Below are 23,300 nucleotides of genomic sequence, written 5' to 3'. Positions count from 1 at the left end.
TTTATCATCTGTCCAGAATAGTATTCATACACCTCAAAAGCCTCTTTAATGGCTCTGCAATTTCTAGTGTTTGCTTGACAGAAGAACAAAGAATCGTCTGCAAATTGCAGGTGACTAACAGCCGGAACTTCATTTCCAACTTTTATTCCTTTTATATCACCACATTGTACTCTAGTTCATATTAAATGACTCATAATGTCTGCACAGAGAATGAAGAGATAAGGGGAAAGGGGATCCCCCTGTCTGATTCCTCTCTCAGGGATAGTCAAGCCGTGTGGTGATCCATTTACTAGAATAGAATAGCTAACTGATCGAACTGAAGCCATTATCCACGATATCCACTGATCATTAAATCCAAATAAGTGCAGCGTAACTTCAAGGAACTTCCATTCTACTCGATCATTGGCTTTTGTGACATCAGTGTTAATTGCCATATAGTTTTGTGAAACCCTCTTTCTTGATTTCAAAGAATGCATAACCTCATGTGCGATCAATACATTGTCCGTTATTAACCGACTAGGTATAAAAGCAGCTTGTGAATCAGAAACTATAGAGTCAAGATGTTGTTTTAATCTATTCACTAAGCACTTTGAAATGATTTTGTATATCACATTACACAAAGCTATCGGTCTATAATCAGCAAGTGTAACCGGGTCTGGTTTTTTAGCTATCATGCAGATATTGGTGTGGTTCAGACCTGTCTTCATGTAGGAAGTGGCAAAGAATTCTTTGACCTCTGTCACTATATCCGTTCCAATAATGCTCCAGTAGTGTTTGTAAAATCGAGCTGTGAGTCCATCTGGCCCTGGGGCTTTGTCATCCCCAATGGAAGATAAAGCAGCATAAATTTCATCACTAGTGAACTCTTTCGTTAGCTCTGCATTTATCTCTGAAGTTACCATGGAAGGAAAGTCGCCAAAGTCTATTGGAGATACAGGAATATGACTAGATGTATAAACTTTGGTGAAGTATTGTTGTGCATGGGAACCAATTTCATGGTCACCTTGATGGATATTTTGCATATCATCCTGAATTGTTTTGATATGGTTTTTGGCATATCTAGTCTTGGTACTAGCATGAAAATATGCAGTGTTCCGATCACCAAGAGTGAGCCATTGGTTTCGACTTTTGTTTTTCCAATAATATTCTTCATCTCTATATGCCGAATTTAGTTTCCTCTGCAATCTTGGTATGTGGCTCCTCTCTGCTGGATTTAGACTTGTCATTGCTTTATTTAAGGCCGCTTGAAAATGATCTATTCGTTTGGCAGCATTTATATTGGCAGAATGCTTTCCTTTTGCCATAGCTTGACGACATCGTGTTATTTGGTCACAAATATTGTAACAGTCTTGGTTTTTACAAGAGTTCCATCCTTGTTCAACTATTTTATCAAAATCTGTTATGTTTGTGAGGCGTTTGTCAAATCGAAATGGTTTATGGGGACCATAGATTGTAGGATTAAGGTTAGTCAGTAACGGCTTATGATCAAAGCCATTAAACTCCAAGAACTCTGTTTCTGCAGTAGGAAAAGCCGCAGACTTTATAGTTTGGTTTCGTCTTTCACCCACCCATGAGAGTCTGTCCCCTCTTGATCTCAAATCAGATAGGTCACAAATTGCCAGCATAGTTCTGAATCTTCGAAAGGTCCACTCTTCTCTAGGAGGACCTCCAATTTTCTCCTCATTGTTGAGGATTTCATTAAAATCTCCAGCTAACATCCAGGCTCCACATCTAGTTTCACTGATACTTTCTAAGTGATCCCAAAATATATGTCTTTGACTTGGATCAGGATGCCCATACACACCCGAAAAATAAAAGGTAATATTATTATGTTCAATGTGTACATCAATAATCCTTTCATCTTGATACATAGATGATAAGGAGACATCGGTTGCCCACATCAGTGCTAAACCTCCACTCCTACCCTGAGGGGGTTGTGTTATTACATTAGAGTATCCTAAAACAGAAGCAAAATTACATACTACTGAACACTTATTAAGAGTTTCACACAAAAACAACAGTTGTGGTTTTAAAATACGACATAGATATATTAAACGAGATTGTGTTAAGGGCGAGCAGATGCCCTGACAGTTCCAGGAAACGACTCTCATGGGGGAAACAATGGGGGTACCGGGCCCCCCCCGCGCCTCCGTCCAAAGCAGTACCACTGCAGGAACCTGCAGACTCCAGCCGAGATTTCTTATTGAGCTGGTTAAGTGCCATCAGGTCTTCTTTCACTTCACGACATTAGTAGTACGGTTCCATGTCATCTCTAGTTCGCTTATGTGTGTAACCCTGTGGTGGAAATGACAGGGTCATCACTTCTTTCCCCTTTGCATACTTTGTGTATATGTAGCGAAGTCTTTCAGCCGTCAGTTCCGTGTCCTCAAAAACACTTGGAGAGGAATCATCATCAGATTTAGAGATAATGAATTCACGGTTAGCCTTCGCAGGACCAACTCCCGGGATCTCACCATCTGGTGCAATGGTTTGAAGCGTGTTAGTGTCAGAGTCCGGGTCATTAGGGTTCTGGTAAGCCCGACCATCATGGTGATCGTAATCATCCGGATCATAGCCATCATCACCATCGTTTTCATCATCATTGGCGTCATTGTCAAAGGACAGAGGACACTCTTTGCCATCGTGTGTAAGAGCACCACACTTAGAGCAGAAATTGCGGAGTCTTTCATATTTAAACTTCAGATGTTGTTGTCATCATTGCCTCCAAATTGGAAGTTTCTTTGGAACCTTAGTGGAGTATCAACATTCCAATTCACACAGATTCTCAAAAACTCAACTAAATTAGCATTTTCATCAAAATCCACACTTGCAACATGACCCAGTTGATTCCCTATATAGTTAACCATGGCTGTGTTGAGAAATTGAATTGGTATTCCTCTTACCTGGATCCAAAAAGGAATCACTTTTGTTTCCGCCTCAGAGATGTTGGGGTACCAGCGATGAACCGTAAGCATCCAGTCGTTAAACGTCCAGGGACCACGACAAAGGACTAAGTTCAGTGCCTCCTCTGTCTTGAAAACAAAGAGTGCTTTGCCCTCACCCAGAATCCTTCCACGACACCCATTGGCGAAACCCCAAATCTTCGGCATTTGATCAACAATCGCCCTTAAGTTTTGCTTCTTCGGATTCACAGCGCAGACAATCACATAACTCAGACGGCAGAACAATTGGGGCATCATTGATCCCCAAATCAAGGTTTTGTAAGGACTTCCGTACATTATCACTCATCGTGGGAGACACAGATAGTGTTTGAGTATTACGGACAAGAGGGGGGGGGGGTTTGGATGTTACCGATGAACGACACAGTTCCACCGTATTTATAGAAAAAAGTCCACGGCGGTTTTCTTTCACAGTTATCCCTCGATAAAATCGGGGATACATAACTGCTAACAGTTATCTGTCGCAGAGAATAACCGTCAAAATCCAAACCGAAAACAGTCTGTAATGTCGGAAAAACACTCTCATAAAGAGAAATCGAATCAATTTGTCCTCGGCGGTTATGGAATCGTGAATCGCCTTCGCGATCGCCACGAGAGAGAAAAAACATTTTTTCACCGCAGGCTAAGTTTCATACAGTATTAGTATTATGTTTAAATCCTTTCAAATAATAATGTAGATAAGTTGTACTAGGCCTGTAGGCTGGGGTCGAGGCAGGCACCAGTAAAACTCGTCTGTAGCCAAAATACATAGCTTTTTGATAATCAATTTCTTAACATTAAAAAAAAACGTATATTCATATTCATTAGCAAGTAGTCTCATTTCTTAGTTCAGCTATACAATCATATATTCATATTCATTAGCAAAGTAAATGGGCATGTTCGTTTGCCTGTCGCCAGCGACCAAAACCAGCGGCAGTAACATAAAGTTGTTTGTTTGTCCGTCGCTGGTTCAGCGACCAGTCGCAGCAACTTTCGCCAGCGATTAGCGACCGTAATTTTTAGTCGCTAAAATTTTCAGCGATCATGGGCGATCAGTCGCTGAAAATAGTCGCTGGATCCAGCGACAGTCAAACGAACAACATAACGACCAAATAAAATAAAAAAATAAAAATTGATAAATTAAATATGATCAAAATTAAAGTTAACTAGGACTCAGACCCCGCGATGTCATGGGAAAAATATTTTAGAAAAAAAATTAAATTTAAAATTATACATTATGAAATTATTTGAATGTAATAGAATATTTTGAATACATAAACTGTTACTAAAAACACAATCATCAAAATAAAAACTTATAACAAAAAATATTATATAGAATAGACGCAACTTTGCAAAACAGATTGTTTAAAGTATTGTAAATATAAGATATTTTTATGAAAAATTATGGTAAAGAGCTAAAATGAAAAAAATATATATATTATAAAAAGTGATCCTTATTGAGAATATTGAACTAATGTTATATTGAGTAATGTAATTTTCTATGAAAGAACTATAATTAAAAATATATTTAATAATGAGTGAAACAGTATCAACAAAAAAATAAAATTAAAATACACAACTCTTAAGAACAAAATAAAATAAATTTTAAATATTAAAATAGTTTTTAACGAAAAGTTACATTTAATAGACGCAACTGTAAATTTCATATTAAGTTTTATTAAATTTCTATATTACTATAATCATTTCTAAAATTTTAGTTAGATTATAGAATAACATTAAATATTAGATATTAATATTCAAATTATTTAGATTTAACATAAAATGAAAAATTTGTTTCAAAGAACAATGACTTGTAAGTTATTGATGAAAAGACAAATATATAGAGTTCAAAAGATATGACTATTTTAATAGACACACCTATTAGAACAAAACAATTGTGATGAAAAAATATGAATAAAATATAGTGAAAGACACAACTGTTTGAGTTTTTTAAAAAGAACAAATAAAATGAACTTTTTACAAAAAGATACTACGAAAATTCGCAACTGTTGTTCTCATTTATTCATATTGTTATTATATTTTTTGAACGGAAATTTAAGATAAATAAAAACAACTGTAAATTCAATACTAAGTTGTATTTTTCTCTATTGCTATAATCATTTCTAAAATTTTAGCTAGATTATAGAATATATTCAATTATCAACATATAATGGAAAATTTGTTTCAACGAACTTGTTAGTTAGTGATGAAGAGACAAATATAAAGAGAGTTCAAAAAGCATGACTATTTAAATAGACACACCTATTAAAACGAAAAGTTGTGATGAAAAAATATTAATAAAATATTGAAAAGACACAAATCTACAATGAACATATACAACCGTTTGAATTATAAAAAACAAAGAAAAACATTTTTTTTATGAAAAAGTACTACGAAAAATCGCAACCGTTGTATCTGCACTTGATTATACCTACAAACTCATATAAACTGCTTTTAAATAAAATACATCTTTATTACCATATTCAAAAGTCAGATCCAAAAGCTCATTATATAATCCATCTAATTCTTGGAAAAAGACTCTAGATATAAAATTAACTAAAAGTTGTAAATTAGATTCATCATTCCAAAAATCTTTTGTTAAATCAAGAACAGGAGGAATCTCTTTACTTTTAAAAGAATGAATGCTAGAGAATAATTTAGAGAGCTGTAAAAACCGTTGAGATTGAAATTTTTTATTATTTGGTGTCATGGCAAAAAAAATGAAAACAGTTCAAACAGAAATATATATATATATATATATATATATTTCAAAAGATATGAATATTCAAATAGACACAACTCTACAATGAACAGTTGCAACTTTACGAAAAACCGTTACAATGAACAATCATAACTTTTTATAAAACACACAATTTAAATTTTCTACAGATTTTTTTGGAAAATTATCCGAAAAGTACGATTGAAAAAACACAACTTTTGGTGGCATTTATTCGGATTGCTATTATATATAGCTAGTTACATTAAATTTTTATATATGAAAGCGTCTTTATTACCATATTGAAAAGTCAAATCCAAAAACTCACTATGTAATCCATCTAACTCTTGGAATAACACTCTAGGTATTTTCATTAAACTTTTATATTTAAAATTAACTAAAAGATGTAAATTAGTTTCATCATTCCAAAAATCTTTTGTTAAAAGAATGAATGCTAGCTAGAAAATAATTTAGAAAACTGTATAAACCGTTGAAATTGAATTTTTAGTTGATTTTGTGTCATGACATAAAAAATGAAAACAGTTCAAACAGACAAATATATATAGATTTCAAAAGATATGAATGTTCCAATCAACACAACTTAACAGTGAACAGTTGTAATTTTTCATAAAATAACTGTTTTAATGATCCATTGAAAAAACACAACTGTTGGTCGCATTTATTCGGATTGTTATTATTATATAGATTAAATAAAAATATAACTACATATAGTTATTAAAATTAAACTAAATCTAACTAAATAAAATAACAAATTAATTTGAATATATTTAAATAAAATTCTAAAAAATCAGTTATAATTAAATTTAACAATATTAAAATGAATAAATTAAAAATAAAATTCAAATTAATTATTTTAAAATATGTGAATATGTTTTTAATTTATTTTCATGGGTATATGTAATTTCTATTTTTAAATAAAAATATACATTATCAAAAATTAAATTTTATTAAATTTTAAAAAATATATATAGTAATTAGTCGCACCGACAAACAAACAAACAAATCATCGACAGTTTCTAGCGACAGTCGCTAGCGAGAGACAAACGAACAACATATGCTGTCGCTGGAATCTGTCGTTGGTCGCTGGATCCAGCGACAGGCAAACGAACAGGCCGACGTTAATAATGCAGCAAATCATTCGACTTATACAATATCAAGCGTTCGTCACATAGTCTTATTCCTTAAAAAAAATGATTGCTAATTCTTTGGCTTAGCACTTTAGGAGTTTATTCGAGATCTTACTTATTTAAAAAGAAATTGAAGTGTCTCTGAAAATCTCTAAATGTTGAATACGTAAAACTGATAAGCAGTGGTCCTTAAACCTTCCATGTTAGACATATACGGCGTGAAACGGGCCTGCGACAAAATTCAACGGTTTTGGGGTAATTGAAAACGTTGAAATTTAATCATCATTCGTGACCATATGTTTTAACCGTTGAACCAAGAAACTCTTAAGTCTCCTATCACAAAAACCGAACGAACCATAGAGGCAAATACAGAGGGATCAGATGATCATGATCATTGCAGTAGGCTAATGAATCTAGAGTGTCACTGGTTTTGCAAACAAACCGGTTTTGGACCTTTTGGTAAAATATCGGGAAAACTCGGACTCTGGTGGATATTGGATCTAGTTACTTGCGTAGCACGGTCCCAAATTGATGAAACCTAGGTTCAAATATTATCATTTAATGATATTAGTTTGTCCTATTAAGCCGTTCATTAACAGATGAATCTAACTTTGTTATTCTGATTTCTCCCCAGATTAACGAATAGACGAGTCCCTGCCCCATCATCTTTTTTAGTTCATTATTACATTTATTTGAAAAAAAAATAGCATTTTAGTTACTAATGTGGCTCTTACTTTTTTTTCTTCTTTTTAAATAAGGTCATCTTTTCTTCTTATATTGAGTCATGATCATATAGATTCACGATGTTAGTCTATAAAAAGATTTTTAAAAAATCACGAATATATGGGGTTAGTACTTATGTTATTATTTATTTTTTTTGTAACTCACTCGGTGACAAGACACAACTTTCTGGGAAAGAACAAGTAAATACCATCGAAGAATTTGTACATAATTTCTAATTAATTTTTTTAAAGATATGAATGAGCAAGAGAGACGTGGTTGCAGTGACGGTCGTACCAAAAATGGGTTTTAACTTCGGTAGAGAATTATCTGCAAATGTATCAAAGAGAAAATCTGATTAACAAAATCAATAAAATATATAATCCGCATATAATTTTTGTAGTATAAAAAAAAAACTTACGGTTTGGTCCTGCTAATGGTAATGGAGCCATGGAGCTTCTGTTGTTACTTCTCCAAGCAAATGAAATAATGACATATATTAGCTTTCAGCATACTGTGTGTGTGTAAAAAGAAATTTGTAATTATGCATTCATTGGGTTCCAGATGTTGGAAATTGTAGATATGAAATTAGTATTGGCTGGGCTTAGATCTTGGTTACCACATGTAACTTTTGTTCTAAGTAAATATGATTGATTATTAGAGACTTTATCCAATTCCTATGAGTTAAGGTAAGCTCTAAAATCGAAAACTGGAATTATGTGATGTTTGACGAAATCAACTCCAGCAAAATACTAGAAAATAAAAGGAAGGGAGAGGGATATATACGGGAATTTACCTGGTGTTTTCTGGAATATTGGAGGATGGGCAAAACCTGATGGTGAAGTCAGTTGAGTTAGGGCATACGAAGGTGTTGTTACTATTTTCGTAGGCGTAGCTAGACGCGGATGGGCAAGCGCGCTCGAAGTTCTGCGTGTAAACTGTCGGCTTGCATTTTTGCTTTGACTCAAAGTCACCGGTGCAACAGTTCTCATCTGTCTTGGATTTGTGACACGCGCTAGTGCACGCGATTGGTTTTCCCTCGACCAGTGTCTTTAAATCATTTGGACAAGTCTTGTTCAAGTCAACCACACAACCGGAGCTGATACATGTCCGGCGGCTACTCTGTGACGACGGGATGACCATTAACGGAAGGTTGTAACCGTGCGCGACACTGATGAAGTAGCTGTCGATTCCTCCTTTATCGATTATAAAGTAGGCATATGTCACTGGAGACCAATCGTATGTACCAGGACACTCGATTTTTCCAGATTCACAGTCTCCTGTGAGGCAAGAGAATTTTTCTGTTGAGCTGGAGCACAGCGTCCTAGCGGAGATAAGACCGTACCAGGAAGACGGTGCGAGTAGGGCACGAGCTTCCCCGCTTCTAAGAGCGAAGCCGGTGGTGGAGATATGTGAATCCCATGAGAAAATTACCGGCCAAACTGTGTTATTGCATTTGTTCTCGATGGTAAGTATACTCATTGACAACACTCCTGTCAACAAAAAGTTAGATTAGAAACACAACAATTAACAACAACTAACCAAAAAAATATATCTTACCAGATATAAACAAATGTGAAGTAAGGAAGACAATCAATGGCAGCCTCTCCGTCATTGTCTTTAAAATATCTTCTTTTTGAGAACGTTATTATTTTCTAATGAACAAATAAACACAAACAGGTTGTCAGGACTAGACCGGCCATGAGAGAAAAGCCTAACCCATAAATACACGTTGTGAGGACTAGATTTACGATGAGAAAAGTCAAAATCATGCAGACGAAAGTGACATAAAGAAAGGGAAAAGAATGGTAAACAAAGTGGAACCAATATTCAAGTCACAAATAACACAGGTACTGAAAAGCAATAGATAAGCAAGACACTTAATTACTTCTTCATCGAGATATAGGACTGGTTAAGTCAACAAACCGGTTTTGATATTATACGTCAAGAATCCCTTGGTATATTGATTATAAATGTAGCCAAGGTAAAAGACTTCGTCTGTAAACTTTGATTGACTATATATAAGTCACATATCTCACATAGCCGTCTCAATGGAACTGTTAAAAGTAATTCATCATCACTTTCACATGTGCTACAAAGATTTACTAAAAGTCAAAAAGAGAAGGTAATTAAATAGGAAGGTGTTTCTATTGTTGAAATAAGAAGTGGTGGTTGTTATATTTGTCAACAAAAGTGGCTGCAAGTTCTCTATAAATAGAGAGAGATCTAACGTGAGAAAATCATCACATAGCATTCAGTATAATAAAAGAGAAGTTGAAATACTAAGCAACATACAAAATAAGTGAGTGTGTGAGATTTAAGAAAATAACGAGTGGTGTGAGATTTGAGTGTTTTTACTATTAAGTTATAAACTTTGTATTGTGAGTGATTTACAAATAAATATAAGAGTGTTTACTTTAGTTGACTTATATATTTGTGGTTAATTTATTAATTGTGTATTTACAAGATACCAATTATATTTTAACCCAATATTAAACCGATTAAATTCTCAACATTTGGTATCAGAGCGAAGTCGAGCCGACCAACTATAATATTTATTTGTTTAGTTGTTATTTGGAAGCTTTTGGTAAAATCATGGCGGATTTTACTACCTCTATTGAGAAGCTCAATAACAACAATTATGGGTCATGGAGTACTCGCATGAAGTTTTATTTGCTCGGACAAGATTTATGGGATATCATTAATGGAGCTGAGACGACACCACCAAAAGAAGCAAGAAGCACATATACAACTTCCAACACCTCAACCTCAACAACAGTACGACAAGATGCTGCACCTCAAAGACCAACGAGTGATCATGACGCCTTAAAGAAGTGGAAGGTCAAGGCAGGTAAAGCCATGTATGCTTTAACCGTGGCTGTGGTAACAGGATTTTCACCCAGGGTATCAATTCCCTATGCAGTTGTAGTACAAAGGGTTATCAATCCAAATGGTTGTTATGCTAGCAGATAAGATACAATCAGAACTATGCAAGTCAAGACAAGCAATAGTTGGGTTTGATTTAACAATCCTAAAATAAACTAAAGAAAGCAAATAAACAAGAACCACACGACCTAAGCACTCGATGCAAGCATTCGAGTATAGGATCGGGTGGGGTGATCGAGTAAACAGGATAAGCAAGAACAGCTCGAAGGTATACTCGAAGCATGTGATCGTGTACCTATTCGGGTAAGAGATCGAGTTATGAATAAAATGTAAACAATCTAAATACGAAAGCTCCTAAGGATGGGGTAATCGACTCCTAAGTGTTCCTGACCAATATGGATGTCCTACATGCCTCAAGCAAATATTCCCTAGACAATGAATCTCTAAAATCTTGTTAAAGCGTTCTCGTGATAGAAACAATCAACCTTAATCACTCCCCTACCCAACTCTCATTGGAGAAACATGACCAAGCAGGCAATAAAAACCGATTCATTATTGTCAATAAACCCCTTACTCATCTAATCTCTTAGGCTAAGTGAGTAAATCTCTAGCATTGATTTATTCAAGCATTTCATCTACACCTCTCGGTGGTAAAACGCCCTAGATCTAATCTCAACCTTTCGGTCTGTTGATAGCATTAAGAAAACCAATCTAGAAGGGAATTTATAAAACACAAATATCAAAGCTAAGACATCCTAACCGATCAAGAACACAAAATCGTCTATCCCATCCCTAGAAACTTTGTTTCACTACTCAGATCTTATTGCAGAAAACACAAAAGCATAGATAAAAGAAAATTGCATTATATTAAAAATAGAGTAGAGTGGAAGAGTATAGAATCGAAAATGCAAAAAGAAATGAAATTAAATCCTAACAAAGTGTAGAAAAAGTTTTGAGTCACTCAGTTTCTCTCCCAGAAGCTCTCGCTCTCTATTCTGAGGGTCTGCAGTGTGCTAGGGCGAGAGGAAGAAGAGGGGGGTTTATATATGGAAAGCCATTAACCCTAGCTTCCCAGTCCTGCCCGAGGGTCTGCTCGATGGGGTTACTCTTCGGGTAGGCTCTCGGATTTTTTTTTCTATTCTTAGCTCCTCCTCGATCGGGTTGGTGTTCGGATTGTTCTTCCTGCTCCATAGCTCCTTCGGGTACATGCTCGGATTCGACCTTGTTCCTCCCCATTTTTGGCTCTTAAGTACCTTTTTTCATCCAAAATATGCAAATGCAAGAATGCAACACCCTAAATGGCCTAAATGTGGATTCCTACAGTAAATGACCTAAAAATGCTAAGGTTAGGGTAAAAACAATGCAAAATATGGACAAAAAGGGATTCTTAAAACGTGTAAATTAGAGAGTTATCAGGCTATAGAAGAAGATTTTCTACAACGGATTAAAGGTGTCCGAACACCAAAAGAAGCTTGGGACATATTGACGACAATTTTTGCGAAGAAGAATGACGCAAAATTACAAAGGCTTGAGAATAACCTTTTGTCTATCTCTCAGAAGAATATGACCGTGAGTTGATATGTCTATATTTTGTCTCTCCCTAGCATATATTTATCATGCATTTAGCTAGGATAACTCATTGTTTTGCATCATTTTCTAGTATGTTCTATACACTTTGCATGTCTAGGTAGTTCTTGCATCATCCTTGCATACATTGTGCATTTCAGAGTATTTCAGGTATCTAGGAGACATCGGGAACACATCACTCGACCCATCCGCTGCACAACACTCCCGGAACTGTCGTTCGAGACCACTCTCGTGTCACCACTCGAGCCACCACTCGAGCCACTCTCGAGTCACCAGTCGAGCCACTCACTCGAGCCACTCTCGAGTCACCACTCGAGCCACCACTCGAGCCATCACTCGAGCCACTTATTTCAAGTTGTAGAGAATTAATTCATGTTTCCAATGCCGTTTATTTCAAGACAATCGGAGGTGTGGTTCAAATGTTATCATCGTTTTAGTGGATGCGTATACACCCAGATCGAGCCAAAACCACTCTGGATCGAGCCGTTCCACTCAACCCACCTCGAGTCATATGACCTCGACTCGATCCAATCCACTCGACCGCACCCCAGGGAGAGACGACACGTGACTCGACCGCACATGTTTGGTTTCACACGCTTCAGGAGATTCCTGAACCGACGCTCTATCTTGTCGTTTTAAGTTTTAGGGATTCACATGTTTTTACTATATATACATTTTGTTAAGTCTTGGTTTGGGACATCTTATCTTTTATCTTGTTTTCTTTTCTAAGGTTTGACCTAGCCACCAAAAAACGCTCTGAGACTTGTAATCCGACATCTCCGAGTTTATTCAGTTTTTGCACTTGATTTCTTCTACAAAGTTGTTCTTCTCATTTCTATCTATCTATTATGCTTGGTTCAATTTTTTCTGGATTTGTATCTTTGGTGATGATTTCCGGATCTGAGTAGTGTTAAGGTTCTTGGGGATAGGATAGACTAGGTGGAGGATCTTAGGATGTAGGGTGTTTAATCTTTGATTTGTATGATTCCCTTCTGGACTAGTGTTAGAATTACTAGTTCCTCTCTGATCAATTGGAACTAGGTTCGAGACATTTCCACACCCAAAAGGTGTTTGCTGAAATGTCTGACCAACTAGTGCTAGAGACTTACGTTCCTAGCCTAAGAGATTAGTTGTCTAGGATGTTTGTTGACGTGAATGAACTTGTTTGTCATGCCTGCTCGTCCATGTTCTCTAGCGAGAGCTAGGTATGGAAGCAGTTGAGTCTGAGTAGCTTTTGCCAAGAGATTGGATTAGCTAAGTTGTGATGTTCATTGTTTAGGGCTAGTTTGCTTGTCGTATGTTAAACACTCTGTAGACTAGGATACTCCACCGACATCAATTACTCCCATCCTTAGGACTTTTATATTCTTGATTGATATTACATTCCTGAGACTGTTTCGTTTCTTCATGCTTAGAATCGTTTTTGTTTTTACTTTTGTTTACTTCTTGCCATACATTTTCGTTTCTAGTTCTGTAGTTCATTTCCGTTTTGCATTTTCATCATTCTAGGATTGTTAGATAAAAACACTCTTTTTGAATTGGGTTGACTTGTGAAATCGTGATTGCATCTTGAGTGATAGTAAAGTTTCCCAACTGGATTGACACCTTAAGTATTACAACTTCATAAGGTTAATTGAACCTGCTAGGACCTACAAAAATCCTAGTATCATGAGTCAATATTTTTCAAAAGTGAAGTCTCTTTGTGATGAGATTTCTAAACTAGATCCTGAAAATTCTATTACTCAGACAAGAATGAAAAGAATTATCATTCATGGTCTGAAGCCAGAATACAAGAGTATTATTACGGCAACTCGGGGCTGNTGGGGATGGGCTACCGAGCTAACTTTAGCAGATCTAGAGAATTTGCTAATGAATGAGGAGGATCTAGATAAACCCACACTTAGCCGACCAACCAATGGTGAAGAGACAGCTTTATTCACCAATAAGAGAAATGACCAAGGTTATGGTTATGGTCGTGGTCGAGGACGTGGTCGAGGTNCGGTCGAGGACGTGGTCAAGATCGCGGTCGAGGACTCAGACCTGGACGTGGTACCAGGAGATTCAACGGACAAGAACGAGATGCTCAAGGAAACCATGAGAGAAGTTTCCAATCAGGGGAGCTCGAGGAGCTCAAAATAAATAAGGTGGTCAGAATAGATGGCAACAAAATAATAATCAAAGTGATCCATTGTGGCAAGAAGGGACATCATGCAAGAAATTGTTGGTCGAAGAAAGTTGAAGAAAATGCTGCCACAAGTTCAAAGAATGAAGGCCTTGGAGAAGAATATTGAGAGTTTGAAACTTCTTTCTTTGCGGAGGAAGTGGATCTTGAAGATGGACGAGAGGAAGACTCAATAAAAGAATTTGCACTCACCACTGTATGCGATCACTCAGTCGACTACAAAACTGATTGGATCGTTGACTCTGGATGTTCAAATCATATGTCAGGAGATGTGTCAAAATTGGTGAACATCAAAAAATACAATGGAGATCGTGTTATTATAACCAATGAAAACACACAATTTCCAATAGCCCATGTTGGTGAGACAAATCTACCACAAAAGAATGGACATGGAGAATTTCAACTTCGAAATGTTTATCATGTCCCAGGGATGAAGAAGAACCTGTTATTCGTACCCCAACTCACAAGTGCAGGCAACTACGTACTATTTGGTCCAGAAGATGTGAAGGTGTATCGAGAATTAAAAATTAATGGCACACCGTTCATAGAAGGACCAAAAATGAGGGCTATTTATGTGATGTTAGCAGAAGAAGCCTATGTTGAAAGAACGAGGAGAAGTGACACTAGCGACTTGTGCCATGCACGACTCGGACATGTCAATTACAGCAAATTAAAGATTATGATGCAGAAGTCGATGTTGAAGGGACTCCCACAACTTGAGATGAACCATGAGATTGTGTGCGCAGGATGCCAATATGGTAAGGCACATCAATTGCCTTACAAGGATTAAAATTTTAAAGCTAAGGAGCCGTTGCAGCTGGTTCATTCAGATTTGCTGGGAAAAATCAAACAACCATCAACATGTGGTTATCAATATTTGATAACCTTCACTGATGATTTTTCAAGATACGTATTGTAGTGACCCTCACTACGGGATAAAAATTTCTTGAGGAATTTACCCGGAAAGGATTAGAAAAAGGAGAGAAAAGGAAGCAGAAGAAAATTGCTATGTTTTGTCCGAGGAAAAGTGGATTGTGCGACATGCCGATCAGTTGGCCAGCGGACGTGCGTACGGGCATACGCGGTATGCGTAGGGCAGGAACGAACAAAGGGACATCCATACAGATGGTACCGGGAACCTGGAGATTGCGGGAAACAGGAAGGAACCCGCTGAAATATTTTAATCCCGGAAAGATTAGTGGGATTTAAATATTATTTAATTAAACATTAGTGGGATTTTTCCACTTAGTGTTTAATTAATCGGATGTTGGAGTTAGTGCAGAGGAATATTCCTCATTCCACTCGATTTCAAGAAATGGAGATAGTGGGTTATTTGTTTAATCACTTGAAGAAGCTTAGTGGGAGGAATATTCCTCACTCACACATGAGAGGGAGAATGTGGTGTTGACACCTCACACTTTCGATTGTGCCAAGTGTTGGAGATGTAGGCCTTGAATGGCTATAGATTTTAAAAGTGTTTTTGGTTTTAGATTTTTTAAAAATCTACTTTAAAGCCAATCAAGATTATGCAAAAATTGGATTTCCTAAAAATTAGGGAATCCAGATTTTGTTGGTTTTTGGTAATTTTCAAAGAAAAACCAAAATCTATGTTTTACTAGTTTTTCATTTTTAAGCGTGACTTGAATTCTTTTTTCTATTTTTCTTTTTTTAATAAATTTTTAACACAAAATCTAAAAACCATAAACCAAAATCTAAAATCTAAAAACTAGAAACTAGAATTCAAAAACTACTTAAAAACTTGTAAACATTCATGGCCGTAATGTGGTGATGACACCTAGCCCCTGCGTGTGGCTTAAGGAGCTCGCCCACACTCCCTATAAATAGTCTCTCATTTCTCACTTGGAGAGAAAAAGAGAGAGCTACGCCCGAAGGCTGTTGGCGAAGAGAGTGAAGAATAAAAAGAGAGTTTTCTTCTAAGTGTGAGAAGAGAGAGTTGCATATGCTTCATCGGCGAGAAGAAGTCTTGAACCAAGGAAGAGATCAAACAGTTCCAACTTCAACGAGGATCAAGATCTGTAACAGTTACATCATTGATAGTGTGGGAAATAACCCTGTTCATGGACTGGATAGACTCTAGACCATCTCGTTCTTGGTTGCGTCTATTTGGATAGAAGAATCCAGGTTGTTGAGGATCAGGTAACTGAAGGGAATTGTGAGTGAGCATCATGTGGATTGTCGACAAGCTAGGGCGATCTGTGGGATTGTGTTGAACACATAGCAGAGCAATGTGGATGCATCTTGTCACCTCTTCCGTTTGACAATTATCTGAAATGGTTGGATCCACTAGGTCTAATAGTGACTTGTTTCTCCACAACCTCCATGCCTGTAACATAATTTAATCATCAATCAAGAACATACAGTCAACCACAATTTTATCATATTGTTGGGTAATTAATCAATTGTTTCATCATCAATCAAAAACATAGTTTCTTCTTTGGTACTCACGTATGTGACCAAATTCTCAACTGTTGTGTCTGACTGGTGGACAAATCTGTTATTTCGACCACATATAATCTCAAGAACTAAGACGCCGAAACTATAGACATCAGATTTTGTTGAGAATCGGCCATGCATCAAATATTCTGGGGGCATGTAACCACTGCAAGAATAGAACACAAGCTAATTAAATTAAGTACATTTCTGCGGATGAAAAGATTATTGAAGCTTCAATCCATATGCCATATAAAGGGCAATATGCATATACCGTGTCCCAGCTATTCTCTTTGTATTAGCTCCACTTTGGTCAATCCCAAAAATTCTCGCCATTCCAAAATCAGCAACTTTCGGGTTCATATCCACATCTAGGAGAATATTGCCAGCTTTGAGGTCACGATGTATTATTGTGAGACGTGAATCTTGATGCAGATATAGTACTCCTCGAGTGATTCCCCTAATAATGTTGTACCGTTTTGTCCAGTCTAACTGCCCTTTCTTTGTAGGGTCTTCACATACAGAACTAGTCATTAGCTACTTATACATTTCTATCAGAGAAGAACATCATATAGAAACCCATCAAATCAATATAAAGATGATTAAAATTATTCCACTAACCAAAGAGATAGTAATCGAGGCTCTTGTTGGGGACAAACTCGAAAACAAGTATCTTTTCTTTCCCTTCCAAACAAAACCCGAGAAGCCTAACAAGATTCCTATGATGAAGTTTCGCGACAACAACAACCTCGTTCTTGAACTCTGGTGCGCCTTGCTCTGATGCTTTCGATAGCCTCTTCACTGCAACTTCTGTTCCATTAGGCAACATACCCTACAAATAAGCATCAGGGAGAATATAATTATCAGCTTACCTTCTATCTAATTCCAATTTTTTCCAAAAGAAGTAATGAACCAATTAGTAGGTACAGAATTCACACCTTAAAAACTTCGCCAAAGCCACCTTGACCAAGCTTGTTACTCATTGCAAATTTATCTGTGGCAGCTTCTATTGTCTTAAAATCTAATTGGAGGGAGTCTACAGTTGTAATACCAGCTGCATAATCAAATTAAACACAGTCTATAGTGTTTTATTAAACGTTCATAAATAATTTCATAAGAGTACATACATGCTAAAAAATAAAAACTAACAGGCCAAAGAAAATCATATGGAAAAACACTCACGTTGATCAAAATCAAATCCTTGATATGGGTTTCTCCTCCAGCAAAGTACAGCAGATCGTCGAGCAGTCAGTACTAAGATGATGATGATGATAAAGGCGACTGCTACAATGGGAACAACAATTGCCTTAACAGGTCCAATATCACCTTGGAATGTCTTGACATGTTGCAGCGGAGGAGGAGAAGAAGTAACCATGATGTTTCCAAAAGCCTTGGAGAATGGTTTCAAATCCCAATGGAAAAAGCAGCTTGCCCGCATAAGAACGCCTCCTTGCTTCTGTCTACAGCATGACTGGTACTCAGCTACGTTTTGTTTCAAACAATTTTCACAATCATGTGAAAGAGAAGTCAAATCCGGCACACATTGCATCAATGCGTATATGTTCTGGGAAGGTGTCAAGGCCGCAGCATCAGCTTTGTAATACTTATTGCTAGACAATGCTGTCTCTCTTTCTGTGGAGGCTGCAACAATCATATGAGCAGTTAAATTTTCCCATACAGCCGTGAACTCTGTTAGATTTGAGTTAATATCTCCAGTGTTGTTGTTGACCACATTAGTCGGGTAAAGATCTGAGAAAGAATTGTTCGAGTAGCCCACATGGCAAACTGTGGGCTCAACTCGCCATGTAAATGCGCCTGTTTGGTTAGGACAACTCTGTATCAAACCATTAGACGCGGTCTTGATACAATCAGAGCAGTCATCTTTTGTTGATCCGGGGATGCACATTGCTCTTGCATATACACGGTTCGGAACTTGACCAGTCGAACCTTTGACGAAGAAGCGATCTTGAGCCATGACACTGGAAGGAAGAGAAGAGAGGATGAGGCGGCGATTTGCGTCGTATAAACTGTTGAGTCTGAAAGTACCAGTGTTGATGCATTGTTCCGCTGAAACTGAACTTATGAGGATAATAAAACAGAGTATTGAGTGCGAATTCCTCTGTTTCATTTTTTTTCCTTATGGAATGAATATAGCTTTGTCTTGGAATCTAAACAGAAACCATAGCTTCTCTGTAAAAGTCTCATGATAAGAAGCGGTCCCTAAACCTGCGTATACGGTCAATACCGTCAAAGTTAAACAATTCCAGGCAAGTGCAAAGTCGGAAACTATTCAAACAACGAATAAAATTAATTCAGTCAAGAGAGACGAAGTAAGGACCACAAAGACACATCATAAGCCGCTTCACAATTTCTTTGGTATTGTTAGAAAAGTCTCCTATTTTCTTGTTTAATCACAAACGCACTTGAAAAGTCTCCATTTCGTTTTTTGGGAACGTAGGAGGACCAATATTTGGGTTCAACACTAAGGTATAATAAAACCTAAGAATTATTTACGTAGGAGAGTAGTTTATCATCACAGGCTTAATCCAACTTGAATTAAAAATAAAGAGACAATTAAAAAATTTAGTACTTTTTTCAAACTTAATTGTCAAAACACTGTTGCACAACTTTGACCTCCCTTATTTGCCATTTCAAAAACTACCAAATTACTAATCATGCCAGCATATAGTTATTCATCAGATTCTTCCATTTATTTATTTATTATTATTATTATTATTATTATTTTCTACACTACTCTTCACTTCTTATAACTAAAATATATATCAATGTAAATTTGTTTTTCCAAAAATTCCAGAAACATAAAAATCTACATTTTTGCCTTTATAATTTGATATGCATTTTGTTTGATGATTTTAAATATATTTAATACAAATTTTGTATCCGTACACTTTATTAAGGGTACAAATGTTTGTACACATTATTAATTGTACAGATATATGTACACATTATCAAGTTTACATATGTAATTTGTTTAATTTGTACATTTAATAATGTGTACAGACATTTGTACACTTAATAAGGTGTATAAACATATGTACACTTAAAATAATGTACGGATAATATAATATACTAGGTTATGACCCGCGGTACACCGCGGAGCAAGTTTTTTTTTTGTTTTTTTGTTAATATACTATTTTAATACTAATTTTGCTAATGTAATCTTTTGTCAATTTTAGTGGTTTAGTATATAATTTGTGGTATACCGGCACAACAATTTTTACTTAATACAATCTTAATTAAATTAGTTTGAATCGAGATAATTTATATTGGTGTTGTTAAAATAGTAAAATAAGGATTTAACCCGTATTGAAGTATCATATTTTATATTTTTTGTATTATCAATTCAATCATGTAATGTCATATAACCCGTCATGTAATATAATTTGTTTGTGTTATTTTAAAAATTTAATATGTTTAAATATTCATAATTTTAAACTTTTTTATTAAGTTTAGATATATCAGTTATAAATTATAAACTTCTTAAAATTTACTATATACGGTAAATTTACTATATATGTATGTTGAACACACACTTTTTATATTAATTGAGTAATATATGTTTGCTTAAAAAATTCAAATATGCAGGAAAAAATTTACATTTTTATTAACTTTATGCATTATATAAAGATTCACTATATTTAAAATTTTAAAATAAAAAAATATGATAGGAGAATTATTTTTTTTAATATGGAAAAAATCTTCTAAATATCTATATAAATTATAGAATATTAAATATATACATATTTAAAATATTTTAATTCTGTTTGGTTATAAAGATAGTAGAGAAAATTAACTAACATTGTTTGTATATGAATATAAGCATTAAATGACATTAAATGTAAAAACTTTCCAAAAAGTATTTTTGAGCAAAAACTGTATGCAAAAATACTAGTATAGATTTGAAATATATTAAACAAAATTCATATCAAATTGTAAAGAAAAAAATATAATCTTTTTTTTATAATTTAAGAATTTTTCTAAAAAAATTTATATTAACAATTATTGAAAAATCAAGAAAATGAGAAAAAAGTAAATAAAAAATAAATAAAATTTTCCTCTCACACACTAATATAGCAGCCCCTGTCTATAATTTCAACCAAAGTACTCATGCCCCACGTTACTCTTTTCTCTCACTGTAGAGCTATGATATGTCTATATTTTGTCTCTCCTTAACATATATTTATCATTCATTTATCTAGGATAACTCATTGGTTTGCATCATTTTCTAGTCCTTTCTATACACTTTGCATGTCTAGGTTGTTCTTGCATCAATCTTACATACATTGTGTATTTCTGAGTATTTCAGGTATTTAGGAGACGTTGGAAGCACATCTGATCGAGCCACGCTCTCCAGAGGTCCGACCGAGCCACTCTCACTCGCCACGCACGCTAGAGGTCCGACGCCGTTTTGCATATGATCGACGCACATTCTTTGCATGTTTTGTCTTCACCATTGTTGTAGGGAATTGAGTCATCTTTCCAACACCGTATATTTCAAGACAATCGGAGGTGTGGTTCAAGAGTTATCATCGTTTTAGTGGATGCGTATACACCCAGCTCGAGCCACTTTCACTAACCACGCTCGAGCCACTTTCACCGACCACGCTTGAGCCACTTTCACTCACACCACTAGAGCCACTTTTATATACCAATCGAGCCACTAGACGCACACCGACTTGATCACACATATCAGGAAGACGCTCTGCCTTACACGCTTCAGGGGATTCCCAAACCGACTCCTTACCTTGTCGTTTTGAGTTTTAGGGGTTCACATGTTTTTACTATAAATACATTTTGTTAAGTCTTTGTCAAGGACATCTTTGATCTCGTTCTTTTTCCTGAAGCTTTACCCTAGCCACCAAAAACGTTCTCAGATTTTGTATTCCGACACCTTTGAGTTTATTCAGTTTTTGCACTTGATTTCTTCTGCAAAGTTGTTCCTCTCATTTATACATATTCGGATAAAACGAAAGAGGCGTTCGCCCTAGTTTTTTCTCTCTAGAACAACCCCCGAGAACTCTTCTCCCGGCAGCGTCGAATCAGATCAGCGCCACTGGGCCACTGATTTGCCATCGTCGTTCTCTTCTCTGCTCCCAAACTCTGCTCTGGACTGATCTCGAATCCACCGGAGGTTCATCGGTCTGTCAAGCTACTCCGGCCATACATCAGCTTCAATCCCTCTTCTCCCCCTCAGCTCATCCGGTGGTTCTTCTTGAAGAGGTGATTCTCTCGAGACCCCAGCCTTCCAATAACAAATGTGAGATATCTGGGCACCATGTGCGTCCTGCTTTCCGCCTATCTTACCGCCTCTCTTTGAAGTCATTCGTATCACCTCCGTTCTCCTTGGGTTCATACCCCATCACCATGTGGCTTACATGGTTGATGTTGGAATGGAGCTCTGTTTTGACGCTGGAACTGAGTGAGATTTTGACGGACAAAGCTTTAACCCTGGCGACCCCTTCCCCTCCCTCTGCATCCCTGGTCGTCTTGGATTGTGGTTCAGCCCTTAACCTTCTTGATCTGCCGCTTCACCCGAGGAAGTTTATTTCCACAAACCAGACCAGACCAAATCCCTCTCTGTCTTCTCGATCTAGGTTTGAACCCAATTCCCATCATAGAACCCTGGTAGATAGAGAATCTCGACTTGAATTCGATACATATCTGTGCTGGAAGTCTTTTAGAACCCCTAGTAGTGGATTGAGTACAACCCTACAAGTTTCCCTTGGCTCTAGTTTGATTGGCCGTAGAAATTGTTTCAGTGTTGCATTAGTCTCTCTAGATTGGTTAGTGCATTACATTCATCAAGAGCAGCCTTATAATGTGTACCATAAGATCACCGAAACCCTCAAATGGTATCTTTACCACTCGCCCCTTGATATTAACCTAGTGACCATATATACGCCCCAAGCCAAAGCCGACTACAAGCTTTTTGCGGGACTCCTTAACCTCCATGGCTATGTGCTGCATGTGAGGGAGGACCCACCTGCTATGTTACGACTTTGGTTACTTCTTGCTAGGATCAACCTTACAACAATCTTATCCCCCAATCCCTTACAACCGCCATTAGTTCTGTCCTTTTTCTACAATGCTTTATCGGCTACAAGATTTGTGTGGGACTCCTTAACCTCCATGGTCGAGGGCTTCATGAGAGGTAGGATCCACCTGCTCTGTTACGACATTGCATATACCACTTACGAGTCTCGGTAGCTTCACCATTGGTTAGGAGACTTGTGCTAGAATCTTTAACAATCCTTGATCAATTGGTCTTGAATTTTCTCCTGTTGGCGAGAACATTATCCCCCAGTTCCCTATGGAACAACCTTTCTAAAAGCTCTGCTGCATATTTTGCAAGAGCCATTGTTGATCACCTGCTGATCCAGGAAGTTGCGGAGCATGTCTTCAAAGGCACTTCCACCTTGGTCCCAACAGATCTTTCAAGTCCTGCTAGCCTCCCAAAGCCTTGCATTCCCTTGGAAAACTCATGGAGCCAATATCTATCTATGTTTTGTAATCCTATTAAGCTTTGTAACCTTTTAATTCTCTCCTTGTATCAACTATCCTCTTTGAGGACCTAAGTTTTAATGAAACTTGTTTGACAAAAAAAAAAAAAAAAAAAAAAAAAAAAAAAAAAAAAAAAAAAAAAAAAAAAA

At 36.4% G+C, this 23,300-nt stretch overlaps 2 protein-coding genes across 3 annotated transcripts; both read right to left on the bottom strand.

Annotated features, from left to right (window-relative positions):
- LOC104722698 (thaumatin-like protein 1b) lies at nt 7,644-9,257 on the bottom strand. 2 transcript variants are annotated; one of them, XM_010440903.2, is made up of 4 exons: nt 9,084-9,257; nt 8,320-9,016; nt 7,945-7,982; nt 7,644-7,853 (listed from the first exon to the last, which is right to left on the bottom strand). In XM_010440903.2, the coding sequence occupies exons 1-4, from the start codon at nt 9,136-9,138 to the stop codon at nt 7,759-7,761; spliced, it is 885 nt and encodes a 294-aa protein (XP_010439205.1). In that variant the 5' UTR covers nt 9,139-9,257; the 3' UTR covers nt 7,644-7,758. The 2 variants fall into 2 exon arrangements, with proteins under 2 accessions (XP_010439205.1, XP_010439204.1); XM_010440902.2 differs by having other exon boundaries at nt 7,945-7,991; nt 9,084-9,247.
- Nucleotides 15,960-18,827, bottom strand: LOC104722697 (cysteine-rich receptor-like protein kinase 14). The gene is made up of 6 exons (XM_010440901.2): nt 17,812-18,827; nt 17,568-17,683; nt 17,251-17,461; nt 16,904-17,141; nt 16,645-16,798; nt 15,960-16,522 (listed from the first exon to the last, which is right to left on the bottom strand). The coding sequence occupies exons 1-6, from the start codon at nt 18,755-18,757 to the stop codon at nt 16,196-16,198; spliced, it is 1,992 nt and encodes a 663-aa protein (XP_010439203.1). The 5' UTR covers nt 18,758-18,827; the 3' UTR covers nt 15,960-16,195.

This window comes from Camelina sativa, chromosome 11 (genome assembly GCF_000633955.1).
Source record: "Camelina sativa cultivar DH55 chromosome 11, Cs, whole genome shotgun sequence".
Taxonomy (NCBI): Eukaryota; Viridiplantae; Streptophyta; class Magnoliopsida; order Brassicales; family Brassicaceae; genus Camelina; species Camelina sativa.
This window is presented reverse-complemented; position numbering and strand designations above follow the sequence as displayed.

Excerpts from the sequence above, each read along its gene's own strand:
- LOC104722698 (XM_010440902.2), bottom strand. The coding sequence starts at position 9,138 with ATGACGGAGAGGCTGCCATTGATTGTCTTCCTTACTTCACATTTGTTT. Across the intron at positions 7,992-8,319 it reads AATATTCCAGAAAACACCAG|TAACAACAGAAGCTCCATGG; the intron begins GTAAATTCCCGT and ends TGCTTGGAGAAG. Across the intron at positions 7,854-7,944 it reads ACCATTAGCAGGACCAAACC|ATAATTCTCTACCGAAGTTA; the intron begins GTAAGTTTTTTT and ends ATACATTTGCAG.
- LOC104722697 (XM_010440901.2), bottom strand. The coding sequence starts at position 18,757 with ATGAAACAGAGGAATTCGCACTCAATACTCTGTTTTATTATCCTCATA. Across the intron at positions 17,684-17,811 it reads AGGATTTGATTTTGATCAAC|CTGGTATTACAACTGTAGAC; the intron begins GTGAGTGTTTTT and ends TTGATTATGCAG. Across the intron at positions 17,462-17,567 it reads GCTTTGGCGAAGTTTTTAAG|GGTATGTTGCCTAATGGAAC; the intron begins GTGTGAATTCTG and ends GCTTATTTGTAG.